The sequence below is a fragment of the Tyto alba genome, unplaced genomic scaffold (genome assembly GCF_018691265.1).
Source record: "Tyto alba isolate M040663 unplaced genomic scaffold, T.alba_DEE_v4.0 Super-Scaffold_2, whole genome shotgun sequence".
Classification (NCBI taxonomy): Eukaryota; Metazoa; Chordata; class Aves; order Strigiformes; family Tytonidae; genus Tyto; species Tyto alba.
This window is the reverse complement of record NW_024881282.1, coordinates 56,229,155-56,252,311: the sequence shown is the minus strand read 5'-3', so window position 1 is coordinate 56,252,311 and position 23,157 is coordinate 56,229,155. Positions and strand designations below refer to the sequence as shown.

Below are 23,157 nucleotides of genomic sequence, written 5' to 3'. Positions count from 1 at the left end.
TTTCCATACATGTAGCTCTCAGTAATTGTCACAGAGAGGTGTGTGGGTGTGTTACTATTAACTCTAGTCCGTGTTAAAGGTGTCTCCAGTAATAATGCAGCCTTATTTGAATTAGTCTGCTTAAAATAGAGCAAAAGATTATTGGCACCTTTTCCTTTAAAAAATGCAAAGCCAGACTTAGCATTGATGAGGAAGCATGACCCAGTCTATTGAGGATACAGTACTCAAGTGAGCATAAAATACTGATCAGAAAGATAGCGGTTGACATGAAATATATATTTGATAGGCTTTTCTTGTTTACCTGTAAATATTCATACACTTGTATACATACACACAGACAGAGAATTTAATGCAAAGCTGAGGAGTGAGCAGAGACAATTTTTCTGTGTTTTATGGCTTTCTGAGCTCACAAGTGTGTACTCACAGATTGCTAAGTTGGAAAATGAAAACTCCAATTACATGAGCCTGGATTTGTGTAAGTGTGTTAAAACCAACAGTTGCACCTTCCCACTCATTCCCTCTGTTATGGAGTTAACGAGACTTCTCTGACTATTTTTCCCTGGTGTGTACAGAGAGCATATGTAGTGGGTACTCCAAAACACAGCCAAAATCACAGTCTGGAGGGTAGTGAGTGTTAATTAAGCATCCATATAACATGGAACTTAAGTTTGTTTTTTTTTTTTTTCCTGTCTTGCACAGCTGCATAACGATACACTTGAGATTGTCAGTAATGTCTTTTCCTTTGCATACCTTAATTATATATGTTGTTGAATGCAAGCATATGCATAGACAAGCTAAGGTACAGCAACTGAGCAAGTTACCTAAGTTTATGGTATACAGTGGTAATACAGATCTTTGAGGCATGTATTAAAAATTCTCAAGAGGAAAACATCTTGCAATTTATTGTAACATAAGTAGTAAACATCTGAATGTGTTTTTACACAGGTAACCGTTAGGGCTTGCTACAGGTATATTTCAAACACTGCTGAATAAAAATGAACCTTTTACAAACCCACCAATCCAATATGTTTTCTTCAAAACAGTATTAAGTGTGTGGCTATGAAACCAGAGTGACACATAAAAAAATTTCAAAAATCATTTACCACAGGGTAACATTTTTATAACTGGAGGAAAACAAAAAATTATGATACATAAATACATATATTTTTATATATAGCAAATTACAGTTTCCTGCACTGAACATTTATCAAATATACAAGTACAGAACAATACTGGATAGGGTGCTTTGGCACACCTTGTGGTCTCCTTAAATTCCCGTGAGAATGGAAGACAAGTTTCTATGGAGGATACAACTTGTTCAGTGATGCAAGCTCACACAAGAATTAAAAAAGTAAAGAAAACCAAAAAAAACCCACCGCAGAAATGCCTGACGTTTCCAGCACAGGCATCTTTAACAACGAAATGTGAATACTCAACTGTTCTTCAAGCACATGCCTGTGATCTGTGCTAGAGAGCTTTATTTTGTACAACAGCCATCACCTGCCAAGGGAGATGAATTTGGGGAACAAATCTCATGCTCAGTTTTGTCCACTAGCTTGTCAAAGCCATCATCTTTCTGATAGACATGTTGGTAGGGAGCAGTCACCTTTCAGATCCCCTACAGAAACTGTACCCTTTCTCTTGGAGCTGGGCAGCCGCTCCCAGGAGCTTCAGACAGAAAACAAGGCACTAGCTGATGTTCAGGCCATTACCTTTCCAGGGCTCTAGGAACTGTGGTTATTAGCATGATGGGAGAGGTTGAGAAGGGTGACACCAAGCTATTTTTGAGGACTATGTACACAGTTATTTTAGTTTTGAAAATAGAAAGCATCCACATCACACATTTCATTTCACCTGGCCAGAAATGCTAAGCTCAGGTTCCTAATGCATAAATAGCGATCCTTAGTGAAAAGGATGATGTAGACTCCATTGGGTTCTAGTGACCTTACCAGAAACTGTCTTCAAAATACTGCAGTTACTAGGTAGGAATAACAGTCCCATTTAAGTGTCCTTCGGAGCACACAATACAAATATTTATGGTATAAAAAGCACTTGCTTGTCTCCACAGGTTAGTGATGTCTGGAACTTGGGGGATTGTAAATCCAGTCCATTACAATAAGAGTCATACTCACAATCATGAAGATTATGCCAACTATGAGAAAAATTAGAGCCTGCAATTGGAAAATGAAATTTTATTAATAATGCAAGTGACTGAGCAGACTGGAATTACATTTATGTAACACCCAGGGCCTGAGTTTGGGTCATTCTCTGTGACTAAAGCCCAAGTAATGTCATACAGGGCTACATTAATCAACGTTAGTCCTGTATGAATTTCAGTCCAAAAGAACCAGGCTTTACAAGACTAGATGTGAAAAAACACCACTTTGTTACTATGAACAATAATATAAAAAGTAACAGAGGAACAGGTTTTTTCTTTAAAAACTGACCAATTTTCAATGAATGACCATTGTCACTGATATCAAGAACAGCTTCAGAGATAATCCTTTTCATCCCTATTAGACAGACAAGTAAGCCCATCTCTCTTCTCTGACGGCATTTCTGTATATATTGAAGTGATTCAGATGCTTATAGTCGCCCTTTGCTTAGTGGGGCTTTAATTTACTGTGATCTGTCCACACTTAACAATATTCTGCCTCACAACACAAAGATGAATATTGTATGTGATCTCAGTGTAGGGTGTGAAATTCTAGATGTGCCTAACACACAGCAACATGAAGAATGAACAGAGAGACATGAACAAATATTCACAATCTCTCTATAATAACAGCTCAAAAAGGCATCTGCAGAAGTAATTTTATGATAACAAACCTTTTCTTTTATACTTGCAGTATGTATTGGTTGAGCTTCCATTTTTTTGTGAACTTGTATATAGATGTATATATGTACATATATTTACATTATGTACCTGCATATATATTTCATCAATAACTTTTCTGATTAAATTTTCAAAGGACATCTCCTTGGTGATACTGTTAAATGTTCAGATAGCTATTGATGTTTGGGATGAAAGGTACAGCTGAACCGGTCCAGCATGACATATAAACACATGCTGTGTATAAATGATACACCTTCATACATGTGTCCTGTAGGTGTATGGACCTATCTTAGTGGGCAACTCACTAACTTAATTATCTCTGCAGTACAACTTCCTTCTTAACCTCGACTTCAGATCTTCTTGTTAATCCACAGATGACCTTCTAGCATGAATCAACAGTTTCTTATACGCTGTCTTGGTGTTATTTATGAAAGTGCAGGTGTTAACTAGATCTTAGACTGGATTAAATAGATGCCTTAGTCTAGTGATTTAAGACACACTTTGACCTAGACACTTACTGTTGTGTATCAGTACCAAGGCACTAAAGGCTTTGGCTTGTGAAGCCTGGCTCTCCACGCTAAGGTGAATCCCATTGCCCCGCCTGAATTTTGAGTGAGACACTACCATTTACAAACAACTGCCAGATGTTGCAAGTCAAAGGTCTGAGTAGTTGTGACCAGCAGAAAGCACACACCCTCCCATCCTTCCTTTTGAAATTGCTGCCAGCTCCCTTACCCCAATCTTCTGGGGAGACCTCAGGGGCTCCTTCTCAACAAGCCGCAGGTAGAAGGCAGCAGGTAGGATGAAAATCAGCATTGTGGCAGAAGAGGCACCTGGAAGAGAATGTAGAACTGTCTACTGTGCCATCTGACACAAGCAATGCGGTGCGCCTGCAAAAGAGAACGTGTGAGGCGGTAGTTCCTCTTCCAAGACAGCAGTTGTGCAGAGCTGTAGATGTCCGAACACTTATTTGAGTGCTTGGGGCCCAAAGAGGCACTCGTTACTGAGAGGGCTTGTTCAGACCAGTGTGGCTGCCTGTGACACAGACATCTGCATGTGAGCTGGTGAAGCAAGGACAAACAGGGACGCCCAGGGTGTGATGACCCTGGAAAGCAGGTGTAGAAAAGACAGTGGATGACCTGTACCCTGGAAGTGCCCACTCTTCTCCTTTCAGCAGAGCCCAGGTGTAAAAGGCAGAGAGGGGAAAACCAGCTGCCTGTATTAATTACAAAATATATGAAAAAAGCAAAAACCCCATGGAGGTGTCTTTCTCAAAGGCATCTGCATCCCCGAGTCCTCAAACAGCTCAGAGCATGGAGGCTTTTCATGGGCCTTGTTGGTCAGAAGTCAAAACTGACCAAAAAAAAGAGGTAGGGAGAGAACTGTGAATGCCAAAAGAAATGTGACACATTTCTCCTTTTTCTAACATCACAATTTGGAAGTCAATACATTTTTTCCAGGCTACAGACACTTGAAAACCAAAGTTGATTTCCCTCTACTCCACATGCACTAAATGCCCTTTTTGTCAAGGTGGAAATTCCTTACCAGTTTTTATACTGGAATTATTGATTCCTTGTGCCTCATACAAGGTAGCTACAAAGTTGGGTAGCATTTAACTTTTTGTCAGCTGTTTGGGAATTTTTATTTCTCTTTTAACTTTAATCCGTGTTTATATTACTCTACTGCAAGACCCAAACTGAGACTGTAATTCAGCCCATGAATGTAAAGACATTGTGGAAAGGATTAACAAAGTAAACAAAAAGTATTTATGAAACCTACCAATAAATCCGAAGATATCTTTAATAGTTGGGACAAAAATTACAAGCAGGTCATTAAAAGCAAGAATTACTGCTGCAATCAGGAAATGTCTTATCCAGCTGAATGGCCTTTTGGGAAACAGCAGTGCACTGATAGATGAACGGATCTGTTAGATGAAAACCAGCAGGGAAAGTAAAACAGCAATTAATTTATCTTTGCTTTTCACTTTTTAAAATGAACTATGCTTGTTACTTTTTTTGTGAGAAATTCTGACTGAAGAAATGTGTTTTCTGTCTTTGATTCCCTTAATGTAATCTCACTGTGATATAGGTTTTTAAGAACTGGATGCACAGTTTAATGCAGAAACTCAAATATTTGCAGTGTAGAAGAAAGTCAGGTAAATAGGGTGTAAAATCAGGGACATGAAATCTATTCAACTGAAAGATGCTCATATCAGCAAAAAAAAAAAAAAAAAAAACCAACAAAGAAACCCCCGCTATGAATACTAATCAGCAGGCAAAAAATTCATGGGTGAAATATGAGTTGGTGTATTCCTGAACCTAATCCCTCTGAAAATCCCCCAGGATTTCTGTCATTTACTTTTGTGAGAGAAAGAGCAAGCCGTTGTTTTACTTTCATTAAATATGCACATGAACATATACATATATATCTCTCTCAAAATAAAAGTATATTTTTCAATACCACTTGGAAATTGTAATCCTAAAAGCTATTGCAGAGGATCATTTTTGCTCTGCTGACTTTCTCACACAATACAGAAAGAGGTTTTTTTGCTTTTTCATGAGCAAAGATGGTTAGTAGGAAAAAGGTCAAGAGCAAATCCCTTTGGTGGCTGGAGATAGTGTTACAATGAAGTACCATGATTAACTTAAAAGATTTGAAATGTAGAAGTTGAACAAAAATGTTTTTACACTGAAAAAGGCTCAAACCTCACTTCTGTTTGGTTGTTTTAATGTAACAGACAACTGCTTCTGGTTGAATTTGACAATTCAATAAATGTAAGGTGTTCTGTCAGACTTGGATCCCATCATTTGAAGACACAGCATTAATTTTGCATTTTATGTTTTCCAGGTTGATGTGAGTCAATATTAGGAAGAGTGAGTGTGACTGCAAAAAATTTGTTCAGCCCCTGAGTTGGTGTAAAATAGCTTTATTCCACCAAAGAACTGCTGCGTGCATTCCTGTTAACTTATTGTCAGCATCTTGTACATTATTCCTGCTGTGACATAGTCCTTAAGATGAAGCTATCAAACTAAAGTTTTATAGTCACTAATGGTATATAAATAGATATTTAATATTTTTTTTTAACAATGTAGTAATTTCCTTTTTTAAAAGAAAAAGAATAAATTCTGACTAATTTAAGAAATACAAATGTGGTAGTTCATAAAAAAGTAGTTGATACAACTATGCTGCTTATTTGGAGTAATTAGATCTGCTGAGCTGGCTGTCCTGATAGGCTGTATAAAATTTCTTCATATGCTGGCTTACAAGCAAATGATATTTTTGCGGGAGTTCTTTTAATAGAGCAATTAGTGCTGTGGTATGTAACTACTAAACCTTTGGACACTATTCAGATATAAAATGATTATACAGAAAGCTAAAGATGTAGAATGCTACATCTGATATATAGAGATGCTTCTGCAATGCCCTTAGCTTTTTTTCCCATGAAGAGGGTTCAAATATTTAAGACTAATTTAAGCATGTAGTCACTGGATTAAACATGATATTTAAGGCAGAGAACCAGAGCTCTCTAAGCTACATGTACTGATCACTCTGTGTGCCTTATACTGGAACCATTTTTTTTTTTTTTTTTTTTTTTGTAGACAGCATTGAATGGTGATCAGTGCTCTTAGGTATTTGTCAGCAAGCCTGGAAACAGTGCCTACACAGTGCCTGTGTTTGCATCCAGGACAACAGATCAACAGGACCCCAGGATTACTGCTCTCATCAGATGGGAACACTATGGTGGGATGTGGATTGCTGAGAGCCCAACGGCAGCATGATGCTGGGCTTGTACATGCCATACAAATTGCACAGCAGCTTCCCAAAACTTAAAGACCAGGATCAACTATTTTCTCCCCTGCTGCGTAACAGCCCAGGGAAGGCACAAGGGACAGTCCTCTACATTCAGGAGCCTGGAGTTCTGTTCTTTCACTGGGGATTGATCCATGAGGAGGGTCAGTCCCTCTGCAGAGCGGTTTGTTTAGCTGGGTCTTTCTCTTCCTGCAACTTGGATGTTGCATTTTATCCTGTGAATGGCACCTAGGAGCTCCAAACTTTGCTCAGACATCTGATTATGTGGCTGAGTTTTGACTGCCTCTGTTTTCTGGTATTTAGTTTCCTCCCTTGTCTGCAGACTCAAGCATGCAAGATGTGCACGGAGCCTCTGCCCTTCTACCTCGGCATCCAGGTCTGACAGTCCTGTACAGAGCGTGACCTGAGCTGCACATATCTGTCTGAGTTTGGATGCCGTAGCAGGTGCCTACATCTGTATTAGGAAATCTCATAAGTGGTTTCAGTATACCCCCAAGTCTATGGTACTTACACTGCTGCTCTGATAAATATAGTACAGAGAAAGAGAGAGACAGGGCAGTTGTTCCTGATTTATTACTGATTTATTTATAAAGACTGATTTACTCCAGTCTTACAAATTTTGCAACCCTAACTACCTAAGGCCCTTCCTCTGGTCGAACTGCATAGGAGTAGACAGACTAAATAAAATTCTAAATAAAAAATCAGGCTTATTTTTCTTCAATGTTAAAGTCTGTCTGTGCTGAGTACATACAGTCAGTGTATGTGGGCTAGCCCTGATCTCAGCTTCAGCAGCTGTGTTACTTACAGGAAAAAGGACAAGGGGCACGGTCAGGGTTACAGCCACCAGCACTGCCAGGCGAACTGACAGCAAGAGTGTGTCGAAGGTGTACACTTTAGTGTATGTATGAAGTAGTTCATCTTCAACTTCTCCTACAAAAAGGAAACAGAAAGGAATTAAATCCCTTAAGCAATATCTACACATGCAAATGGATCTTTATACTGCAACTAGATAAGATTAGCTTTGGCTCAGCTGCTGTCATCAGATACATGTTATGGGCTAGGCATGAAAGGAATTTTCCCAGCATGACTGATACAAGTCCATCATTCAGAGATGATGAGGGTAGTACAGCTCTGAGGTGATGCTTTGCACTCCAGTATCTCAAATGACTTTCTCAGAGTCATTAAGTGGATGTGGAACATGAGGTAAAAATAATTGCTCTGATATGAAATAGGAAACAACTCACTGAACTGGGAACAGCTCCCTCCGACCTCCACCCAGGAGTCCCAGCTCTCAGACAGAGCCTGGGTGCCCCGCTGATAGAGAGCAGATTGTGCTGTGTCATTCACTTCTCTGCTGTAACGGAGGAACTAACGAGGTAAAAAGAGGTGGTGTTTGCATAAAACTGTGTGCTAATACAGGGGCTACTTTGTTTGTCTACCGGTTAGTCTAGCTCATCCATATTTTTTTTCACACTAGAATGATTTGCACCTGTTTTTCAGCATAGGTGAAGCTGAATTAGTGGTGTCAGAGCCAGGGTGGGTAGCGCTTAATAGTGTCATGTAAAATTGTTGAGCACTTGAGTATTTTTAGCATGGTCACTCTTGCCCTTTGCCAAGAGCCAAGTTTACAGCAGCTTCTTGTCTGAGTTCACAAAACAAAGAGATACACAACTGATTCTCCTAGTAGGTGCCTCTGAGTCTCTCATGGGTGAAGAGCTTGTGGACTGACAGCTGGATAAGTCTCACTGCTTATTCAGGAGGTTACACACCACATATTATGTTTGAATAACACACCTGGTTTCAGGCCCACAGAAAATACATGAACACTTGAGCCTCAGTGTGATAGAACCATCTCACCTGCTTTAAAATGAGGGAAAATTCTGCAGAGAACAGGGCTTTGACATACCGTAGAAGGTAAGGTATCCAAAGAGGGCAGCCAGAAGATACATGACAAGCATGCCAGTGATGGAGATATTTGAGACATTCTGCATCCGCTTTCGGGAACGACTGAAGTAGGAGAAAAAGAGAGTAACAGTGCTATTTGTACAAGAAGTACTCTGAAAAGTTATATCTCTACTGATATCCCCTCACTGGTTAGTAAATTCATAGCCACTATATTTGTTATACAGAGCTCTTTACTTGAAGCTTCACATCTCTGTGCAGAACAGCACAGACTTATAAAAGTGTGTTGAAACTCCATTTCTACCGCTTACTTAGTGAATACATATAAATGTACCATGTTATTTGTGTATCATTATTTATATGCTATCAATCTCAAATGGCGTATTTTAAATAAAAAATGTAGTGGCTAAAATTACAGGTCTGGTAATAATAATAGACAGGAGCTGTCAGTCAGCTCTATATGAACATACCCTTATATCTACCTAGGGCTGTTCTGCAGGTTTAAGAACCTCCTGCAGGTCAAATCCTTTCTTTAGAAATCCTTTGGTTAAATATTTGGTGTAAGAAAATCTTCAGCTTATAGGATCTGGAAATCTGTTCTCAAGTCATCTGAGAATTTTTATTTCTTCTGAGGTTAAACCTGCTGAAATAGGAGGTAATGGGTCTTGGCCTCTTTGAGTTTTGCAGCACAACCTCCTGTAATGTAATTCTTGCTGATGAAGAAATGCATTTTCTTAGCCCTTCCCAACTGTCAACTCTGTGCTGATTTAAGCAAGTGTATTTGATTTTTGATATTTGATAAGCAAAATAGGCTGGGCGAAGAATCTATGTAAGACACCCAAACCAATGCCATCCAAAGAAAGCTTAAGAGTAAGCAGCAGCTGACCCAGACACAGAACTCATTAAGATATTATTAGAAACCAGAATTATCTGTGTCAGTGCAATGAAGTTCCCCAGTATACTTCACATCATTCGAAGGACTGTCCAGATTCCTCCTTTCCTAAGTAAATATAGATGAATGCAACTATCTGTACAGTGGTTCTCTATCACCAATATCTGACTATTAGGTCAAAGCAAAGCCAGTATCTTCTTACTATGGAAAGCAATAAATCATTAGCAGATGAGTGTCTACACACCAGCAATCAAGGCAGAACATGTAGAAAGTGATCTCTAGCTGTGGTTAACTGGAAGTATGGGACAAAATTTAAGAACCTTACTCTTTCAGTTCACTGTATATTGGTAGCACCTCAGGGTGGCATACGAATGCAAATGCCAGGATGGGTATTGCATAGGCAGTCTGTAAAATAAAGCTCCCATTAGTAACAATGGTCACTGTTGTATCTCTGACTTTTGGCAGGCAGCAGTTTAGCTGTGGTACTAATGGCTAAAGACAAATTCTACAGAATCTCCCTTACCCGTGAGTTGAACACAAAGTATTTTGGCTGACACATGTCACTACTGTCACTGTGTGCTTCATATTCTACACCACTTTTGGAGGAGGTATCTTTTGGCTCCTCGAGGCCTGGAAAGTGCCCAGCTGTGTTGTCCATCATGAAATTCACATCATAACTGAAAGACTCATTTGGTAACATGACCAAGTGCATAGGCACTGTGTTGTTGATAGCAGTCCAGTTTTCAGCCCCATGGTCCATGATGGGGAGAGGACAGGGTATTTGGGATTTCTTGAAGATTACCTATAAAAGAGTAGAAAATGTCATCAGAAGAGTATCACTATAGGAGATTATACTTACATCTGGGGTATGCCGACAGAAATATACACAGGCACACAGAAGAGAGAGGGGAAAGAGAGGGAGCAAGAAACCAAGTGCTACCACTTCTGCTTTTCCTGCAAGTATTTACTGTTGCTCTGTGTCTGCTGTTGCCTTGCTTTAGTTTTTATTATCAAGTGTTGTTTTTTAGGTTGATCTTTTTTATTCTGGCTTCATTCAGCAATAGGCTTGTTGATTTGATTCACTTTCAGGTGCTATTCTAACATCCACATTAAATTGTCATGGTAAGAAATGTAACAGGGTTGCACAGTTTACAGGCTATGTATTCGCTTAGAGACAATTCCCAGTCACCTACCACACTGACAAAGAAAACCATACAGGTCAGCGAAAAACCACTTGTATAACCAAGATAACCTGTGAAGCAAGAAAAAAAAACAAAACAAACAACTGTTCAGCTACATATAAATTCACAATCCTAATAGAAATAAGAAATAAGGTTAAGTGGGGCATTAAGCTTACCTAAACTCTTTAGAAGGGAGAGGGGAAGAATAATCCCAACTGTTACGAGTATGACGAGGTAGTTCCCATTTAGGTACCATTCTCTAAAGGGGAGGAATAAAAAATAGAAATCATTATCACTGACATCAAAGTGAAAAATTTTCATCTGAGGTTCAAGTTAGGCAAAAGTACCTACCCAGAACTCTCCTCAAGTTTCATAAATGCTCTGATCACTTCAGGAAGTTCATATTTAATAATAAAGAGGTAGCTTGACATTGCTGAAAAAAGCAAACAAACACCTTCAGAGAAATCAACGTAGTTCCAACAAAAATATTTAAAAAAAAAAAAAAAGATTGCTGCATGAAAAACATATTGTTTTGGGAAACTAGTTTTTGCTAAAATAGAGAATCAGTTTTGTTCACATGACAGTACGATGAAATAGATGGCATGTTCCCTTGATAATGTTATGAACATGTCCTGAACAACATCTAGCATTCAGTATTAGAATACAATAAAGTTATTACTGAATAAACCACATGCTCAAATCACTGTTCTGATGAAATTTATACTCTTAAATTTTCCTTTTGCTTTTCTGTTGTAAATGTTGTTTTTTCTAGTGGACACTGTCCATCCACATTCTGTAGTAACTTTAGTTATTATTGCCTCTAAATCTCTTCATCTGCCTTATCCCTTCTATTTTCAGCTTCTTTCTTCCAATACTTTACTCCATATATTAAAAAAATCTAAACCCTAGTTGTCAAGATTCCTGATGAAAGGGTGGATGTCTATACATCTCATTTAAATGTACTGCCAGAAGGCAGGCTTTTTTTGCAGTTACTTTATGTTGGCCACAGAGAGTTCGCTGGAGACTTATAGATCAGTCTAGACAAGAGAACTAGAGGAACGGTTACTCCTCCCTAATAGGGAAGCACACTTCCTTCTTGAATTCAACCACATTTGATATCTATGCTTGAGGGAGGAAAGGAAGACCAAAGAATAGGACCTCTTGCAGTAGAGAGATGTGAACCACCTCTGTCTGGGTAGCAAAGTTGCTCTAAAAGGACAGTAATGATCTGTTGATGGAGATTTGCAAAACATACCAATTTCCAAAATCACAAAAAAATCTACATACATTTTATTGACCAATGATGCATGTCATTTATATTTCAACTACCTCTCCTTAAGAAATCTGGAAAAAATTACAAACTCCCCTGAGTTTTTAGATATGGTGTTCTCTAGTCTCCTGAAAGGATTCTTTCAGGGTAGTAAAAGGAAATAAGCTTTGTTGCATGAACAAACCCCTACTACTTGCATCGGTAAGTAAACAATCTCTTGAGAGGATGGAGGTTTCTTGGTAAGTATTTCACAGGAAGTATCTTTGTGGATGAATACTTACAACAATCACTCTTAAACACTCAACATCTTAGAGAGATCACAACCCAACTGTCATTTCAAGGAGAGAATACATCTGGAAAAATGAACTACTGAAGAGCCTTTCTTTTGTGTAGAAGTCAGAACCGTATGCTGTTCTCTTTAGGTCGGCTTAATCTTTCTAAATTGAAGCAGATGATGTCTAGTCTGAGCTGTACTCAATGAAGAGAAATGGACAACTCCTTGAGGACAGTCAGACAAGCCATTTTAGACATCATTGAAGGCTCTTCACTGGTCAAGAAGAGATCCTAGGTAACTAGCTTTCACCAGACACTGAAGTGTCAGCTAGCTGAAACAAAGCAAGATTAATTCCTCCTGTCCTTCCTTGATACAATATAGTGTATACTGTACCTGACTCCTTTCTGATGCCATTTAGCCAGACAGAGAAAACACTTGTGTTCTGTAGAAACACATTGGAAGTTAAAAAACTTCTGCCCCTTACCTCCAATGTTCTGCATTGTAACTGAAATGAAAACACCACATTTCCCAGGCCAGCCAAATGCCTTTTCTCCCAGTTTTTCATATATTAGTGATCCTGAAAAAAACCCAACCAAACAAAAGAAACATGGGCCACTGCATTGAACACAATTGATGAACTGCAAAATACATGCATGCAGTAGGGACTTTTAGTCAGTCACAGCCTGATCCTCATACCTCCTTCTTTTGATATCTTCAGTAAGAGGTGGACCGAGTAGAGTGACAGTATTGCTACGCTGAGCAACAAAATTCTGAAAGGCAAAGCAGAAATCAGAATCCCAAGCAGGACATCAGAGACACTCAGAGACACTCAGTTGATATGAACGTAAGTTTGCTCAGTCTCATGAAGTTCAATGTGTAGATAGTTTTCAACAAGTTTGTGCTTTGGTCTCCCAGTGCTAAATGCAGAGATAAGTGTCAGGTGTAGCTTACTTGTGAGTGAATTTGCACCTTATACACTCCAAGAGCCCCTCAAGGCTTGTTGAAGTCCAGATAAGTGCCAATTCTGTGTTATTCCACAAGTACTGAACCTTACATCTTAACAAGATCCTACTAAAGTAAACACACTTCTATGCAAGATTCAGGTCTTTGGTCTCTTATCTGCTTATTGGTCTCTTGTTTTAATCTTTCTCCTTACTCAGAACTATAAAAAAAGAAACCCAGACCATGATTGTGACACCTTCACTGCCAGCTCCTGGCTAGTCACCACTTTTGACTTCTGCCATGCCACTGTGAAGTTGTGGAGTTTAGCTTGAGATGCTAGTTTTTGCTTTTAGAAAAATTACATAATGCTAAAGCACAGCATGACACTGGAAAACCTGCTATTGGAGCATTTTCAGTGTACTCTTCTAGCCTAGTCTGCTTGCAGATACTGGTGCCTGAATTCATTAATTCTGATTACTGCCATGTTCCTTCCACACAACATTTGCATGCTATGTGATTTCAGCTATCTGCCTCTTGTGAACTGCTAGTGAAAAATGTAGCTTTGTATGACATTTTCAGGGCACAACACCGTGTGCAGCATATCTTATTATTGTAACTGTCTTGTCATCAACCTGCTCAAGTATTGGTGCATAAGGGATGTGATGATAACATGATAGAGCTAGGAAATACAGATGTGCCTTATGCCATGGCTGAACAGGAGATTGTGCGTACACCTTCCACTCCACTGAAGACATGGTTTGGTATACCTACAGGAGACACTGACAGCCAAGTTCATAAATGAGTTACAGTCTAAGAGGAGACATAGGCCCCTGGGCCAGATGATGGCCAGCAGACCATCACAATTTTCTCTGAAGTTTCTTTTTCCAAGAGACAGACAATGCTACAGACTTCATGTGAGCAGGGTTGTCTCTTATGCCGTGGGCTCATGTAATTTGGGAAGGTGGGATCATGTCTGAGGTCACAGTGTTTCCTGCCAAGATGGCATCCTTCTTAATCACGGGCACCCATGCAGCTGCTATTCAGAGACATGGTCTCCATGTCCTGGCACATGAGGTGTGGTAAACCAAAGCCGTCCTGGTTGCACTTGTTAAATCATGCCAGGCAGCAGAAGTGATGATCTGGCGCATGCTCTGTGACATTGCAAGCCTCCCCCACGGGAGACCAGAATGTAATGGGCACTTCTTGATAGCTTTTGAGTTTTGGGAGCCCTCCTTTTGCCTTCAACCTGTGGAACATCTTCCAGCATGAGAGCACTTGGGCAACAAGGGAACAGTAAATTACAATAATTTAGACAATGCTGCCATCATCATCTAAATTAGAATAAATGTCCAGCAGGTTCCATTTAGTAGATGGGATTTTTCTGTCCTGCTAAGACTAACATCATGATCTGTGAAAACAGAGGAACCTCCATCAAGTGGATGCATGCCATGGGGGTAACGATATCCCCACACAGTTTTATACTTTTAAATAAAACCCCTTCCTCTACCAGAAGGGAGGATGTTCTCATGCAGAAAGTATGGAAGCAGGACAGAAAAGGGTGGAGACGTTCTTTGTCTTTGCTCTTTAAGACTCCATAGGGTTGCTTTAACATTACTCCCTGCTTTAGTACCACTAACAAAGCTAATGTCACTAGGCTCATACTAGATTTTTTTAGCCACCTCTGTGAATAAACAGAGCCTTAAAAATAAAGATACAACAAAGGTGTTATTTTTTTTTCCTCTAGTGAGGCTTGATGTATCAATTTTCTTTCCAATGATAATTTATGACCGTACTAGTTAGTACAAGTACTCAAGGAAAACTGGAAAAAAAAAAAAATCCTACATTTTTCAAACCCTAATGCCGTCACTTTTAGACCCGGGTTCCACTTTTGTATCTGCAAATACTAGATCTACACCATTTGAGTGCAGGTGCTGGAAAGTACTTATCCAGGACAGCATTTACATCTACAATTAATTTTCAGTTAAAATTTCTACTGGCAACATAGGAGGTGCTTCTTAGCAACTGTAAGCTACATGTAGCATTTCAAATGCTGTTGCTGTCATAGTTACACATTCTCCAGAAGAAAGAAGCTGTATAAAGATAGTCATGCAACCTGATTTAAAGGCTTGTTAGATTTCAGTAATGTAAAAATAATGGCCTATTGTCATACAGTACTGCCATGCTTTATTCCAGGCTCATGAGGGATTAAAATTAAGACTTCAGTTAAAATTAAAAGCAGTTATTGAAAAAAGAAAACCAATTTTTTTTTTGTACAGTCTGTCTCATTTTACAAGGTTAACCATAGATTAAAAAACTTACATGGCTATCTGTTACTGTCGATCAAAACCCATTTTGTATAGATACTGTATGTCAGCCACATACCATTGTTGTCATCTGTGCACATTGAGTACAAATAGACCTGAGGGAGCAACATTAAATCTGAATAAATCTATGAATGCCTTTGCATTCAAAGCATGTTGCTATTTCAGACTTATAGTGAATATTCTTCTTTCATTTCTACATAGTGATTAGATAGCTGGGATGATGTAAATATATACTTTATGGGTGATTTATTTCCCTTGTTGAATTTGTATACTGAACCAACAAGACTGCTGTTATTATTTTAGGATCAGTATACTGTTCTTCCCCTCTGGTTTTTGACTGCACAGTATCAATTCACAGTTGTGTTCCTGATACAAAATAGGGCTAAAATAAAAAAAAGTAGTTTGTCAGCAGTGGATGGTTCCTTGCGGCGCAGCTAAAATGTTGTCATTACAGATGATCTTACAAAACTTTTCAGCTAAAAAAACAAGCTTAACGTACCTCTCTAGCCACAAAAACTTTAGCTCACTACTTATATTCTATTTGTTTTTCTTTCTATGTACTTACATGAAAAGGATAATTCCTGTGTTGGCCATGGCATAGGAGAGCCCTAAGATGCCACTGCCCATAATGGCATTGCTGAGGTTGAATGAGGACATCCCAAAGGAAGCTCTCCCTCGGTGCTGTTGGGAGTAAGAAGAGAAAATGGCAGTTTGCATTTTACTGTGAACAACAGACTAATTACTGTCTTTGCTGTTTTTTCCTATATTGCTCCCTTAACCCTTAGAGGTGGAGCTTTGTCATGGTTCCTGAACTCACAGGTGCTTGCCACCATATGGAGTCTCTTTTACCCCTGAAGCCAGCTGTGCTGGTAGGTGTTTGGTTTTTCTCACTCTCCCCATGTCTCAGCAGGGAGGAGGGCTACGTCCCCGACAGGCAACTGAGGTGACATAGCCACAAGTGACTGTGTTGGCCAGCCTCTATAGAAATACATGCTGTTATCTAAACATATTTCCCAATTATGCACATAAAAAAATTCAGATGATTTAAAAAAATTAATCCCACTGGTTATTGAATTTTTCTCCAAGTAGGATGTACTTCTTTCTTTGAGGAACTAAAAGCGTGTCTGGGGGAGAAAAGAAGGAAGCCTTGTTTGGCTTGGACTTGGCCCAGGAGAATGGAAAAGAACAAAAAACTAAGAGAGAGGGGATGGTGTATGAGGGAGTTACATCTGCCACCAAGTAGGAAAAAAAGGGGAGGAATATGGCTCTTAATTTTAACTTTCAATCATAAATAATAGTTTTTGGTTCTATTTGATCAATCCTAATAAAATGTGTAACATGACCAATGAAATAATGCCTTTCTTTGCACCAAGTTCATGAAAATTTTGAATAAAGTTAAATCCTGAAAAGAGAGGTACCCACACGCACCCCCCCAGGAACCGGTGTTGTGCTTCCACTTGCACGTGGAGTTGTCTAAAGAGTTGGAGGTGTACTGAGGGTGTAATGTTCAGCATTGTAAAGCTAAACATGAATGTCCTTTCCTTAAAGCAATGCAACTGGATGTGAATTAATTTACACTGACTCTGGAAACAAACAATAAAAGCACGTGTACACTAAAGCCCAGCTCTACCTTGACATAGGAACAACAAATTTTGCCCATACTAAATCTCCTGTCAGAAAAATGGGTGCAGACCTATCCTGGCTGAACATCTTGAGTAAGATGACATAGGTGCTACTAAAGTCTAAGTGTGATCTGAGAAATTTTTCTGATTATTTCTGAAGGAAAGACGCAGTTTTACTTGCAAGACAACAGAAAGGGTTTGCTGCACTGTTAGAAAATGTGTTTATTCTTCCACAGCCAAGGTTATGCTGATCAAGCTCCAGAGTAACTTTGTTTACTGAGACTTTTTGAAAAAGATTCATGTCAATAAGATTTACTTTGTAATTACTCTTAAAAATGAATAAAACTTACATATTCTTCATTATATTCTTCCAATTTCTTTTTACCCAGATATCCATTTGTAAGGAACTTCTGACTTTCTGCATCATCACTAGCAAATGGACTGAACATGATGGAAAATAAGAAAGTATTAGATAAGGCTTGATATATGCATTATGTTCAAGTAGTGCCTTTTCTCAGTGAAAGCTTTCCTTTGACATGGCAATGAATATTTAAAAATCCTTCAGAACTGACCCCCCCCCCCCTTTTCTCCTGTAAGATTCTCATGTCCAATGGCATGTTTAATAGATCTTTGCTTTGCCTCGCCCTGGAATTTAGTTTTAAACCCAGTGATCTTCAAATTATATCTGATTGCAGATGTTGGAAAGTAACAATTCCTTACTGCCAGCAATGTGCTAAAGCTGAGCACGTACTTCAGATCTGAGGAACTGAGCGCCTTGCAACTGCCCTGTTGGAGATAAATGCCTGGGAGGGTGGGGGGTCAGCAAGCTGAGAGCTGGAGGCTGGTAACTGGTTTTGAGATGTCTTTCTCAGGCCACCCAGGTGCTGGTGCTATGGTGGCTCCTGCTGGAAATGCCTGAGGGTGGGCTCCCCATGGGAGCAGTGAGCTGCTGCCCTCCATACCTTGCCCTGGAAAGCGTTCCCCCTCTCAGCACTCTCAGGTTGCACTGCCCCGAGACCGTATTCACTGAGGTGTGTCCTATCTGACTGGAGAGTCTGGAAGTTGCCAAGCGGGTGCTTGGGGCTGGGAGCCTGCAGAGGTCATTCCAGGCGGTGGTGGTCGGCAAGGGGGGACCCAGGCTGTCCCTGCTGTGCTGGGCACACTGTCCCCCAGGCCGCAGAGAAGGTGGGGTTGGTGCTGCAGGGAAATGCTAGCTAAACAGTGCACTAAATTCAATGCATTACCTAGGAAATGTTTTGAGTCCCAGATGCCATTAGTGGAGCTTGGTTTGTGATTACTGCTTTCTAGCTTTAACAGAACAGCCTTCCCATTTAAATGCTTACCTCCTAATTGCAGCCTTTTCTGAATCAACCAGCTCTGTGTAGTTGTCTTCAAGGCTTTCCCCACTGTTGCTCTGATCATCAAGTTCGATGTTGACTTTTTGCAGCTCCATGCGATCCATTAGAGCGGTCAGCGCTTTCCAGCACACACACTCGCTTCTTCAGGGTAAACAGCACCCGCCGTTTGCTTGCGGGTCCTCTCTACCATGCGGGACTGCCAGAACACTCTGTTCTGCAAACAAAACACAACAGAACTCATTAGCGTTTTCCCCAAATTGGATAAAGCAGTGTGAATCGTTGGGTTTGTGTTTGTTCTTTGTAATAGCATTAAGAAGGGAAACTGTTGCAGACTGGGAAAATTCTGGGCAAGCATAATGCCCCTTTCTATGCCAGCACTTGGCCCTTCTGTCTTCCTTCAAATGGTGAAAAGTTCAGGGGCCAACAGACGCACAATGGATGTCCAGCAACTGGCAAAATTACAAAGCCAGCAGAAAAGAATTTCTTGAACTGCTGTTTTTGAATTTCTGGGAGGTGGTGATGTGGGCGTTCTTGCTGTTAGAAATGAAATGAGTATATCAGGGTTTTCCTACCACTGCTTCAAAACATAAGGGAAACACTCAGTGCTTTGAATCATTTGTTGTAAGACTAATGTCACAGATCTAAATGTTTTGAAGATTTGGCCCTTTCACTGGGATTTGACAGAGGTGAGCATCTCTGAAAAATTACTGTATTTTATAAATTATATGAATAAATGCTCAACTCTTTTCTGTATGGATCAAAGAAAACTGTACAAACCAGAGTTCAGAGAGACCTTCACCTCCAGGGTTATCAGCAGCTTTATGTTACAGTCTCATCTGCAGATACACATTTACATTCATTTGCTCATTCCCAGATTAAAGAGGAAAACACCTTCCCAAAGATATTCCTTGATGCATTTTATATTTTCATTTCATAGCTGAGGAGGCAAAGGAGCACACGGGTGAAGGGAGCAAGTACGGACCAGATATCATGTTGCTGGCACACCTGGGACCAGAATTGCAGATTCCTGGCACTCTACCTGCTACCTTGCAATCAGGCACACTGGCTGGATCCATTACATTTTTCATAAATATCACATGCTAAACACAGCCCAGCACTGTCTAGTAACAGTATCAGATACTGCAACAAATAATTTCCCTGTCTGGTTCTTTGTGACACTAAACACGCAATTATTTGATAGATTTTTTCCTGATTTCACATTTATGAATGTATAGGTCCTTGATTAATGACCAGACCTTCACTATCCTCTGCTAATGATCACATGTTGTTCTTAAGAAATTCTACAAATGTATTTGTAGTAGCAAAATATTAGAGTGCGTGTGCTTAAAATGTAAACGTAAATTTTATATACCAATCCTGGAGGTTAAAACTGACCCTGTGACAGAAATTGAAGTCAGCTTCCTTGCTTCTTACTAAAAACATTCACCCAGACCAGCCAACTGAAAAGGAAAAACAATATCACAGTGCATTTCCTACGAGAGAGAGTGGTTGTGTTTGCTCCTTTCAGCTGCCGCACAGGGAGTGTGTGTGAGGGGACAAGTGACTCGGGCACCAGGGCAGAGCTGCCGGTACTTGCATTCCAGCGGCCGGGGGGTTCTGCCCACTTGGGATATGAATAACTCCAGGAGACAAAAAGATAATAATAAAAAAACCCCAATGGAGCCCTCCCGACTGTGGTTTCATTCACAGATCTGTCTTCAAATGCAGACATTGCCTTGTCTGAAAAATAAAATCCTTCCAATTCCTGATGCTTATTTTAAATCTGTGATATAAAAGTCAGGCAGACAAATATGACTGTGTTTAGTCCTGTTCTGGTAAAGGGTAAAATCCCCTCTGTGTGCACTGCTTAAGACTTGTTGGAGAAGCATCTTTTCCAGAAGTGGCAGTCCAAAAAATACAGATCATCAAAGAGTTGGGAAACAGAGGAAAAGTAAGCAGAAAAGTTGCCATGAGTTAAATTACACAGAGATTAGGCTGAGGATGAAAGTCTGTGCAGCACAGCAAACACAATTTGAAAAGGGGAGCAAAAATTGACTGGAAATACATGTTACAGAATAAGAATCATCTGGACATTGTGCTGTCAAACATTTACACAAGTAATCTGATTTATGGGCATTATCTCAAGAGGCTGTGGAATTACTACATAAAGCAGTGATTTTATTTTTTTTTCTGTTTTTTTTTTTTTTTTTTTTTTTTTTTTAAATCTGTGAATTCCTAAAAGTCTTCTGATGGAGGTGCAAAGCCTCAGGTGGCACAATTAAATCTGTTGAGAACCTGGCTTCTTGCAGTTGTCACTTTAGAGGGAGCAGTTAGTAGAGCTCAAGGGGTCTGCAAGCCATAAGCTGAAAGCCATTGGCATAAATGTGGGCAGGATGAGACCCATGAAACAGGCTTGGTATTAGGTTTGAATCCTGCAAAAACTAATAATAGTAATTACAACAAATGATGCCTATGAACTTCAACAGAACTCGGCAGAGCTGGTCCTTAATTGGTGGAAATCCATGTCTTCCCAATGTTGCAGGTACTGAAGGGTCTGGGAAGATATTGAGGTACTGGTAGCACGTGCTCCCCATGAGTAACAAGAGGGAAAGGGCTGCCACCCCTTTATCTGAAGAGGGAATGGGGTAGTCCTGCACCTCTTGGGTTGCTGCTTGACCTGCGAGATGTTATTTAGAAAAAGGGGGATGCACTAGCTGGCTCTGTTTAGAATAAAACACTGGCTACAGCTGCACACTGTACCATGCACAAGCCCACTTCCAGGGCTGGTAGATGGGTGCTCCGTTGCACCCCTGGAGGGGTTCGTGCTAGCTGGACGGCTGCTCCTGGGTGATGGCCAGGCACCGGGGCAGTGATGGTGTGACAGAGCACAACCACCAAGGTCAGGCAGGCCTGGGCCCTGCCAGAAGATTATTAGCCCATGATATTGGAGGAGAAACACCAAAGTTCATCTGCTTTAGCTTCCCTGGGATTTAATGCTTTCTGCTTCAGAGTTTTGAATTTGGTTCTTAAACCCAGTTTTAGGCCTCCAAACCCATCACGACTTGCCCAGCTTCCTTTCCCTGCAGAGGAATTTTGTAAGTTTAGAAGTAACCAAAAAGCTCTCTGTTTCTTTCTCCTTCCCTTTAGTTAAAATTGATGTTTTCCCCTTTCGTTTACATACATGAAAAATCTCTTAGCTCTACAGTGTTCCTTAAACTTGGCTTCAATGCAGCAATGGTTTTGCTGCCTCCTGTGGCATTTGGATGAACAGAAGAGATTTTTCTTAAACTATGGCATTAAAATGGAAATACTGGTTGCAAAAGAGATCCACCTATTATTAGAGGGAAGTTATTTATCCCTATAGAACTATTTTTCTCTTCAAGTATAGGGTACTGTTATACATCATTTATTAAGTAATGGTTTTCAGCAGTGATTAGAAAATGATGAAATTTTTGGCATCTGATTTCACAACATTATTGATTTCTGTTCAGTCTGCAGTTAGGTCATTGAGTGAATGGACAACGATCTGGCAGATAATGCCAGGTCACAGATATGATCAACGTTTGCATCGGTTTTGCAGTATGAAGATTTGTAAGCTCCACCATGGTATCTGATTTAGCAGATTTTGCCAGATTCTTCATCTTCATGACACTGACTTTATAATATTATTGTCTGCACAGCTATTTCAAAATGAAGTAAGTATTGTCACCGAAATAAACAATTAAAATGCAAAGCCTCCTTTCACAAATTCATTTATTTACAGAAATGTTATCTAAGTAAATCAAGAGTCTTAAAAATCAATTCTCATAAATTAGCTAAGAGCTTCAAAGGAAAGCAAGCATTCATTTCTTATTTGCCTGGTCAGTTTTAAACACCTTTTGCTGCTTCTCTATTGCTTTGGTTTTGATTTGCTCTACAAAAAAAAAAAAAAAAGACTAAATTTAATTCCCGAAGAAATACCAAAGATATTTGCCAAGGTAAATTGCTATGTCAGTAAATCTTAAAGAGCCCATCCTTCATATTACATGTATATTTACAGATTAATACATGTCTAATTCTCAATTTTTAAAAATGTGTCCAGTATCTAAAATATATTGATCAAATATTGAAAAGAAAACGAGCTTCAGGTTTACCTCTGAGTCAAGCAGGTTCTCTTCCTCGTTTGCCAAGCAGGTTGTATCTTTTAGGAATTGCACCTGTAATGAAAAGTTTGCTCATGTGCAACCTAGAGCAGTTGGACAGTGATTTAAAGACAAATGGGAGTGTATCAGATGAACCAATCAACAGCTGCTACACCCCAACAACTCCCTTTGACAAACTTGCGTCAGCTCTTTTTAAAAAAAGGGTAAAAAAAAGAAAAGTAAATCAGTTTATTGGAGCACACTGAGGGCAAACATCTCAGTTACAAGAGCTATTTGCTCTCTGAGCCTAGCGCTATTACAAAATGCATATCTGCAGAATGTTTTACCCAGTCTTGATCATGCTTTGATTTGATAGTCTTGATTTCTGAATGATGCTCGTGCATTAATCTTGCAGTAACACAATAGTAATAAGCCTGGAAAATAGGATCTGAGAGAAATAACTAAGGGGTCCCACACTGCTCTTATCTCTGCAACTACAGAGCTACACCTTGCAATTGCAGTGAGGTGTGCATGGCAGGACTTGATTGGAAATGTGTGCTTTCAAATAGGCTGGTTGACCTGTGCCTTAGTTTCCCAGTTGAAATATTTACTGTAATTGCAGTTG

The 23,157-nt window shown here is 39.7% G+C and overlaps 1 protein-coding gene across 1 annotated transcript; it reads right to left on the bottom strand.

Annotated features, from left to right (window-relative positions):
* Nucleotides 1-627: 627 nt before the first annotated feature.
* SLC38A4 (solute carrier family 38 member 4) lies at nt 628-22,620 on the bottom strand. The gene is made up of 16 exons (XM_032999919.2): nt 22,545-22,620; nt 18,397-18,625; nt 17,404-17,494; nt 15,997-16,112; nt 12,862-12,935; nt 12,650-12,742; nt 10,973-11,054; nt 10,798-10,880; nt 10,634-10,692; nt 9,964-10,242; nt 9,766-9,845; nt 8,553-8,653; nt 7,452-7,576; nt 4,616-4,760; nt 3,572-3,669; nt 628-2,171 (listed from the first exon to the last, which is right to left on the bottom strand). The coding sequence occupies exons 2-16, from the start codon at nt 18,513-18,515 to the stop codon at nt 2,070-2,072; spliced, it is 1,647 nt and encodes a 548-aa protein (XP_032855810.1). The 5' UTR covers nt 18,516-18,625; nt 22,545-22,620; the 3' UTR covers nt 628-2,069.
* Between the last annotated feature and the right edge of the window lie 537 nt (nt 22,621-23,157).

Excerpts from the sequence above, each read along its gene's own strand:
- SLC38A4 (XM_032999919.2), bottom strand. The coding sequence starts at position 18,515 with ATGGATCGCATGGAGCTGCAAAAAGTCAACATCGAACTTGATGATCAG. Across the intron at positions 16,113-17,403 it reads AAGAATATAATGAAGAATAT|CACCGAGGGAGAGCTTCCTT; the intron begins GTAAGTTTTATT and ends TACTCCCAACAG. Across the intron at positions 2,172-3,571 it reads GGTCTCCCCAGAAGATTGGG|GCTCTAATTTTTCTCATAGT; the intron begins GTAAGGGAGCTG and ends TTCCAATTGCAG.